The sequence below is a fragment of the Hyperolius riggenbachi genome, chromosome 6 (assembly GCF_040937935.1).
Source record: "Hyperolius riggenbachi isolate aHypRig1 chromosome 6, aHypRig1.pri, whole genome shotgun sequence".
NCBI lineage: Eukaryota > Metazoa > Chordata > Amphibia > Anura > Hyperoliidae > Hyperolius > Hyperolius riggenbachi.
The window spans coordinates 386,462,383-386,471,846 of record NC_090651.1 but is presented as its reverse complement, the minus strand read 5'-3'; the positions used below and the strand labels follow the sequence as shown (position 1 = coordinate 386,471,846).

The 9,464-nt window shown below is 49.8% G+C and overlaps 1 protein-coding gene across 1 annotated transcript in view; it reads left to right on the top strand.

Annotated features, from left to right (window-relative positions):
• Positions 1–218: 218 nt before the first annotated feature.
• Positions 219–9,464, top strand: part of LOC137523118 (fish-egg lectin-like) — a 43,649-nt gene continuing 34,403 nt past the window's right edge. The window contains exons 1-2 of the mRNA XM_068243347.1: positions 219–356; positions 7,625–7,852. Of these exons, the coding sequence (XP_068099448.1) occupies positions 293–356; positions 7,625–7,852 (292 nt within the window). The 5' untranslated portion in view covers positions 219–292. The remainder of the gene's footprint in view (positions 357–7,624; positions 7,853–9,464) is intronic.

The window sequence follows — 9,464 nt, the reverse complement described above, 5'->3', positions numbered from 1 at the left end:
TGGAGTTCCCTTTCTTTTATTCCAAGAAAAGTAAAAAAGTAAGTTGTTTTTTGTTTGTTTTTTAAATTAAATATAGTATACTGAAAATAAAGCATTTATTTTAAGAAGACGTGTCTCCTATGAACACAAGGCCAGCCATCAAAGGGATCCAGGGATCAGCAGAACATTTTTATAGATAAGATGGTTATCAGGAGGACTCAGTGCCAGGCAGTGACCTTCTCTGTTGGATGGAAGGACGAGGCAGAACGTTGTGTGTATATAAAGAATGGACGGCCTCTGCACACCATAGCTCATGCCTTCACTCACCATGCTGTCACTCCTCAGTCTGATGCTGCTGGCCACAGGAGTCCGTGCAGGTAAGCCTATTCTCTGAGCTTTGCAATACATGGTTCACATTCATGGGTATCTAATGTAAAGCTATGTTCACACTTTTCACTTCTGTTGGCTTCTGTTGGCTGCAGGGACTCGATTTCTTGGGGTACAGTTTGGAGTCCTGTGCAGGCTAGTGACGACCTGTTACTATGGAGGGGGCGGAGGGATGACCTGCAGCACATGATGGAGTGGGAGGAGTACGGAGGAGAACAGTAGTCTTCCTGTACTTCAAGCATCGGAAAGGGTTGGGAGCCACTCTACACACTCAAAAATCTTAGTAGATGTCGCCCCAAAATGCTGAGTAGTGTATTGTGCCGCCAGCACATTCGTTGGATGCGTATGTATTGTGCCGTAGGGTCCAGGGCCGGATTTGTACTCATTACCGCCCAGAGCAACTGTCACCAGCTGCCCCCCTTTGGTATAGGTAGCGAGATGATTCCTCCCCCTTGCCCTCCAGTATAGGTAGTGAGATGACCCCTCCACCTTTCCCCCCAGTATATGTAGCCAGATGACCCCTCCCCCCTTCCCTCCAGTATAGGTAGCCAGATGACTCCCTTAATCCCTCCTTTTCCCACCCCCTTTCAGTGAAATAAGGGTCCGAGCAGTGGCGGACATACGGCCGTGCAGGCCGTGCCGCCGCACGAGGGCCCCTGAAGTTCCGTTTTCTTCAGGGGCCCATTAAGTATTTTTTTTTTTAATTTTTTTTTATTATTTTATTCCCCGGGGGGCCCCCCGATTCCTATCCTCCCTCCCTCCCTCACCTCGGGGGGCCCCCCTCCCGATATGCGCGGCGGGAGAGCGAGCGAGCGAGCGGCAAATGCAGGAAGTCTTCAGGGCTCTCCAGGCATCCGCTAGAGGCCCAGCCGCTGAGTCTCCAATATGTCTCCAGCATCCGCTAGAGGCCCAGCCGCTTAGTCTCCAATATGTCTCCAGTTGGAGACATATTGGAGACTCAGCGGCTGGGCCTCTAGCGGATGCCTGGAGAGCCCTGAAGACTTCCTGCATTTGCCGCTCGCTCTCCCGCCGCGCATATCGGGAGGGGGCCCCCCGAGGTGAGGAAGGAAGGGAGGGAGGGAGGATAGGAGTCGGGCCCCCCACCCGGATAGCTACCCACCCGGCTACCTAACCACCTACCCACCCGGCTACCTACCTACCCACCCACCAGGCTTCCTACCTACCCACCCGACTACCTAACCACCCACCAGGCTTCCTACCTAACCACCCACCCAACTACCTAACCACCCACCCGGCTACCTACCCACCCACCAGGCTTCCTACCTAACCACCCACCCAACTACCTAACCACCCACCCGGCTACCTACCCACCCGGCTACCTACCTACCTACCCACCCGGCTACCTACCTAACCACCCACCCGGCTACCTACCTAACCACCCACCCGGCTACCTACCGGGCTAGTTACCAACCCACCCACCAGGCTACCTACCCACCCACCCGGCTACCCACCCACCCACCAGGCTACCTACCTACCTACCCACCCGGCTACCTACCTAACCACCCACCCGGCTACCTACCTAACCACCCACCCGGCTACCTACCGGGCTAGTTACCAACCCACCCACCAGGCTACCTACCCACCCACCAGGCTACCTACCTACCCACCCACCCACCCACCAGGCTACCTACCCACCCACCAGGCTTCCTACCTACCCACCCGGCTACCTACCTACCCACCCGGCTACCTACCCACCCACCAGGCTTCCTACCTACCCACCCGGCTACCTACCTACCCACCCACCCGGCTACCTACCTACCCACCCACCCGGCTACCCACCCACCAGGCTTCCTACCTACCTACCCACCCGGCTACCTACCTAACCACCCACCCAGCTACCTACCGGGCTAGTTACCAACCCACCCACCAGGCTACCTACCCACCCACCAGGCTACCCACCCACCCGGCTACCTACCTAACCACCCACCCGGCTACCTACCTAACCACCCACCCGGCTACCTACCTAACCACCCACCCAGCTACCTACCGGGCTAGTTACCAACCCACCCACCAGGCTACCTACCTACCCACCCACCAGGCTACCTACCTAACCACCCACCCGGCTACCTACCGGGCTAGTTACCAACCCACCCACCAGGCTACCTACCTACCCACCCACCGGGCTACCTACCTACCTACCGGGCTAGTTCCCCAACAACCCACCAGGCTACCTACCCACCCACCCACTCACCCACCCACTAGGCTACCTATCCACCCAACCACCCATGGGAGCTGCGCGCCGGATGGAGGCTGGGACAGGAGGTCTGCTGCTGCAGGTGAGTAAATGTTTTTGTTTTATTTATATTAGCAGGTGTATGTTCTGGGCAGGTCTGCCACATGATTGCATGTATTTTCTGGGCATATCTGCCGACATGATTGCACGTATTTTCTGGGCATATCTGCCGACTTGTTTGCACGTATTTTCTGGGCATATCTGCCGACTTGTTTGCACGTATTTTCTGGGCATATCTGCCGACTTGATTGCACGTATTTTCTGGGCATATCTGCCGACATGATTGCACGTATTTTCTGGGCATATCTGCCGACATGATTGCACGTATTTTCTGGGCATATATGTGTATTTTCTTGAGAAAACCTGCACAATTATGTGAATTTTCTGGGGAAAGGGTCACCAAAACTTGGGCCCACTGTCTTTGCGTTGCACTTTTCAAGGGAACCTGAGGTGAGAATAATATTGAGGCTGACATATTTCTCTCCTTTTAAGCAATACCAGTTGCCTGGCTGCCGTGCTGGTCCTCTGCCTCTTATTCTTTCAACCATAGACCCTGAACAAGCAGGCAGCAGGTCAGGGGTTTCTGACAATATTGTCAGAACTGAGAAGATTAGCTGCATGCTTGTTGCTGGTGTAATTCAGTTTATTACTGCAGCCAAATAGATCAGCAGGGCCGCCAGGCAACTAGTATTGTTTAAAAGGAAATAAACCCTCACCCCGGGTTCGCTTTAAGTTACAGTTAGCTCCGCCCTCATCCGGTCATTGCCACGCCCATTTTTTGGCGCGGCGCTACGCGCCGCAGGTTCTATCCACTATTTTTTGCAGGTTGTAGCCACGCCCATATTTTGCCGCGGCGCGCTACGCGCGCCGCAGGTCATAGGGGGCCCACAATTACAATTTTGCACAGAGGCCCACTGCTGGCTGTGTCCGCCACTGGGTCCGAGTATCAAAAATTTGTAGTGATATCAACCATTCAAAACCAGTAAGGCCATGTGCACAGTGGTACGTTGTATTTTAGTGTAACGTAGCTTCCTGCAACGCATTGCACCACCTGTGCGACGTTCACATGTGGCGGGTGTGTTGCGGTAGAATGGTATGGTAACACACTGCGCGCAATGCATGCAATGCAAACATGCGTGTTAATAGTAAAAATGAAGCATGTTTGCGTCACTGTACCCAACGCAATGTGGCTGTAATGTGCGGTATGACTTTTATGTTCCATTGTGCATGTGGCCTTAGGCTACTTTCTCACTGGTGCGTTGCGGTCCAATGCAACGGACAATATACCATATTTATCGGAACATAAGATGCACTTTGTCGCCCCCAAAATTTGGGAAAGAAAGTGGGTGCGTCTTATATCCTAAAGATACGGAAAGATCAATGCAGAGTTTGCAGGGAAGCTACCGCTATTATACTTTACCTGCCACGATCCTCTCCCCATGGCTCTGGGTCTTGCATCTTCCACGATCCTCTCCAGCATCGTCCTCTCCTCCCGCAGTGCGTTCCTTCTCCATGGCAGCGATAGGCAGGGATACTGGCCGCCCACCGCTATGCTAAAAGCCACGTCCTCCATACTGCTGGCTCCATCCACCCTGTCCATGTACACTAGCAGTGCACATGCGCTGGCGGGGTCATGCGTGACCCCCGGTCTATGTGCACCGCTAGTGTACACGATCAGCGTGGATGAAGCCAGCAGTATGGAGGACTTGGCAGTTCTGCACAGCTGTAGGCGGCTGGGTTCCTTACCAGGGGCAGGTATAGTATGAAAGTATACTGCAGTTCAGTGTAGTGTAGTTTAGTTAATTGTGTTGTAGTGTAGTGTAGTTTAGTGCAGTGTAGTGTAGTTTAGTATAGTGTTGTGTATTGCTATGTAGCTTAGTTGCAAGTGCAGCAGGGATAAGTGTAGTGTAGCTGCACAGTGTAGTATAGATAGAGTAGCCTAGAGACAGTTTGGGGGTAAAAGGTCCATAAGACACCCCTGCATTACAGATGCACCAGGTTTAGTATTGCTAAGGAGATGCAGTTCTGTTGCAATGGTGCTGCTCACATTGGTGTGTTAGCCTTTGAATCTAGTTTGTGTACAGAAGTCCTATGACTTCATAACATTTATGGCTCATATCATCTTAGAACTTTTGTTTGGGCACCAGCCAGGCTCCTACTACCAACATTTCTATTTGTGAAAGTTATAATGTTTACATTTATTGTTTGAAATGTATTAGATTTGAAATGTATTGAAACTTATTGTTTTTGAAATTCGTGGTTTTGAGGTTTTAGGGTGAGGCATCAGAGGTGGGAACGTTCTGTGTGAGAGTAGGGTTAGGTTTAGCACTAGTGAAATATTAGTAATATCTACCAACAGGGTCGGACTGGGACACTGGGGGCCCACCAAAGAAATTTCAACCTAGGGCCCACACATCTCACAATTGCGTGACCATGCACCGGAAGGTGGGCGTGGTCATGATGTATTATGGACAGGGCCAAATGTACATGATCTTAGCAGCATTGTAATTCAGAGACACTGCTGCCCAGCAAAATGTTGCATAGAGTCCCCTCCTTCAATATAAAGTAATGTCCTACTTTGCAGAGGTTGCGACCGCATCGGGGCCCTCGGGCCAAAGGGGCCCCGAAGGGCCCTCCCTCAACTACAGTATTACCTCTCTATTGGTCCTTTGCTCATAATAATCACTTCTATAGAAACTTTGAACAGTGGTAATCATTAACAAGCTATTTCCCATCCCTTTCTTGCACCTCTGACACTGTAGTTGCCCTTGGCAGGTTTTGGTGCGTCGTATCAATTGTTATGTGTAGAGTGCTTGGGGGTCCCATTGTAAAATTTGCATCGAGGCCCACAGCTCCATAGCTACACCACTGCTCTCAGCATGAGTGATTACAGCATTGAGAAGAGAATTTTTGTGCTGCAGGCAGCAATTGGAGCTCTGTCAGGCGGGGCCCACAATTGGAGCTCTGGAGGCGGGGCCCACCGAGGGAAAAAACTGTACTACTGTGGCCCAGTCCGACCCTGTCTACCAATGTTTTACTATCGTCATTACCACTGCAAATATTTTTCCCTTTTCCTTTTGCACCCAATTCACGGTGGTATTTACCGTTTAGGCTTATATCCGCTTCACCTCACGCTCATTTTTCTTAACGCCTCTATTTCATGCATGCGCAGGCCTCGTTCACATCTAAAATCGAAATCACAAATGCAAACGTTTTGTGTGCAATTTTTTAGTACCTCCAGGCGCTTAGCTACGCGCTGCGGGGTTTTTTCAGAGGGATTGCGTTTTTTCACTTCCTGACGTCAGTCTGGAAGTGAACTCTTTGAACTGGAAAAGAATAAAGATTTTGTTAGCGTTTAGTGCTCTTCCTATACCTTCCATTATACTAGAATCGCCCCAAAAATGGTGCAGGCACCGCTTTGCGCACCGCAAAGCAGACAAAACGCGCTGATATGAACCTTCTCATAGAGATTCATTGCACAAGCATTTTGTGGGCGATTTTGAAAATTTTGAAAATCGTCTGCGTTTGAAAAAAGGAAAAAAAAGCCCCTCGTGTGAACGGGCCCTTAACCACCCTGGCGTTCTATTAAATGCGCCAGGGTGGCAGCGCAGCACTATTTTTTGTATTCTTTTTAAATCATGTAGCTAGCACTAAGCTAGCTACATGATTCCCCCCTCCTCACTGCGGCGTCACTTCCACTCCTCCGATCGCCGCGGGCGCGTATGCGCATAAGGAAATCCCGTTCTGAATGGGATTTCCTTTAGGGCTTCCCCGACACCATGGCGACAATCGTGATGACGTCATCAAAGTCATTGACGTTGTGACATCATCGGGAGTCCCGATCCACCCCTCAGCGCTGCTTGCCACTGATTGGCTAGGCTGCGCACGGGGTCTCGGGGGGGGGGGGGGGGGCTATAACGCGGCGGGTAGCGGCGGCGATCGTTGTAAGTACGCAGAAAGCAAAAAGCTTGCTGCGTGTCTTTTAAAAAAAAATATTAAAATCGGCCCGGCGGGCCTGAGCGGCGCCCTCCGGCGGTAATGGACGAGCTGAGCTCGTCATTACCGCCAAGGAGGTTAAAGTATATCTAACATAGTAACATAGTTTGGTTGAAAAAAGTCATGACTAAAAATATTAGAGGCAGAGGATCAGCAGAACAGCCAGGTAATTTGCATTTAAAAGGAAACAAATATGGCAGCCTCCATATCCCTCTCACTTCAGTTGTCCTTCAAGTGAGCGTTCCATTTTTGGTGTTTTTTTTTTTTTTCAGTTCAGGTTTTCTTTAAAGGACAACTGAAGTGAGAAGTAAATGGAGGCTGCCATATTTTTTTTCCTTTTAAACAATACCAGTTGCTTGGCAGCCCTGCTGATCTATTTGGCTGCAGTAGTGTCTGAATTACACTACAAACAAGCATACAGCTATTCTTGTCAGATCCGACAATGTCAGAAACGCTTGGTATGCTGCATGCTAGTTCAGGGGCAGGACAGCCAGGCAACTGGTATTGCTTAAAGGGGTTCTGTGAAGTCCTGCAATAAACATAAACAGACACTTACCTGTGGCTTCTATCTGCCCCCTGTAGCTGTTATGTCCCACCCTATCCTCTTCCGATCACTCATTCCCCGCGCCAGCACCGGGCAATTATTCATATAAGAAGATGAATACTGTGCGCTCCTGCTCGCGTCTCCGGGAGCACACTGCACAGGCGCTGTATGAGGTTTTCTTGTACTGCACCTGCACAGTAAGCTCCCTGAGCGGGAGCACGCACGCGCGCGCGGCCACAGCCGGGACCGGCAGCGGGGAGCGAGGGATTGGAGGAGGACAGCGCAGAACATTACAGCTACAAGGGGCTGATATAAGCCCCAGGAAAGTGTCTGTTTATGGTTATTGCAGGACTCCACAGAACCCCTTTAAAGGGAAATAAATATGGCAGCCTCCACATCCCTCTTGTTACAGTTGTCCTTTAAGTCCTGGAATGTTTTATAATGTATTTATTTTTCTCTCTAAGACTTTCAGTGCACATTAATCCCAGGAAATCTCAGACAGATCGATGCCGGAGCAGGGAAGGTGTATGGCATCAATGCTAAGGAAGAAGTTTTCCAGTGGGTGGACCATCAGTGGAAGCAGATTCCTGGACAGCTCAGCCATGTTTCAGTTGGTCCTGCGGGAGTCTGGGGAGTCAACAAAGCCAATAATATCTACATGAGGCAGAACAGCAGCTGGATGCCTGTAGCAGGTACGAAAATCATAGGTTTCTTTACTGTACAGTTCTTTCTCTAGGTGTGACCAAATCGATCTTCATCAACATACTGTACTATAAGGCTAATTTCACACCAGGACGTTGCGTTAGAGGGGGCGTTAAGGTCGCATAACGTCCCCCTAACGGAACGCCTGGTGGTGCTAGATCTGGACGTCAGAGTGAGCCGCGTTGTGCAGCTCACTCTGGCGTCCGTGATGCCGTGATGCGTACTCTTGTGCGCATGCGGCATCACGTGGTCCCGCCGGCCAATCGCCGCACAGAGCGGCTGCTCCAGGAAGTAAACACTGCACGTCATAACGTGCAGTGCATATTAATTAGCCATGTGCCTGGCCGCTCTCCGCTCCTCCCCAACATTTCTGAGCATGTGCAAGCAGTCTAACGCGGCTCAGCCGCGTCTAAAGTACTGCATGCAGTACGTTGTCTTGTGACGCAGCGTTACAATGTACCGCAACGTGGGCACTGTGAACAGCCCAATTGATTTTTCATTACTGTGCGGTGGGCTGCGTTACAGGCTGCTCTAACGTGCGCCTGTAACGTCCCACTGTGAAACCAGCCTAAAAGGATAACCATACACAATTGTCCTATACAAGGCAGGCCCTATAAGTACAAGAAAAAAAGGTAAAAGGATAACAGAATGATGGCATCTAAGTAACAATGTCTCACCATCTTCTTAAAGAGGAGCTGTTAGCCATATTATCGCAGAAAAAAAAAACCACATATATATTAGTAGTAAATAAAAAGAATTCTGTTTCTGTCAGTTTCCATCTTAGAATCCCTGTGTCTAAAGTCAATCCTGTGGGTGGGGGAACCGGGAGTGAAAGAAACTTCAGCCAATCAGGCTGCATTAGTTATGTATAAGGAGAAAAGGGGAGGGGGAAAAAACCAAGGAGCAGGCACTGCAACTTCTCTTGCTGCAGATGTACCAAATAAAAGCCAGAGGACCTGGTAAATGATATGCTATTGAGAAGAAAATTAAGAGAGATTTTTAACTTTTGGATTGCCTGGTTAGCATCCTTATTATTTGTTTACCATATAAAAATAGAGAATTTTTGATTTGATGCTTAACAGTTACTCTTTAATCAGAAGAAGGGATGCGGTGACTTTACAATGGCCATTCTCAGCCTTTTTACCCTGGGGGAACCCTTCAAATCATTTTTGGATCTCTCTTATTACACTAGTACTTGTTATGGTGCCGCTTGTTATCATGCTGCCTCTCCATTCTATTGCTTTTTATAACGTGTTCATTATTCAAACATCCAATTAAAGAGAGCCTGTTTTGTGCCGTTTTCCGCCGCTCCGTTTGTCCACCGGCTGAAAAAGAAAAAAAAATCATTTTCAAGATGGGCGTGACCCCGGAAGTACTTCTGGGGGTCACAGCTCATCACTGAGTGTAGTGCATGAGAGGACATGACATCTGAGCATGCTCAGTAGCTCCTCTTGTGCACTTTTCCTTAGCTCAGTGCATGACGTCAGTGGGAGTCACGGTATTCAGTACTAGTCATGGGCCGAACCTCTGATTTTAGGTTCGCGAACTTCCGCGGAAGGTTCGGTTCGCGAAAAAGTTCGCGAACCGCCATAGACTTCAATG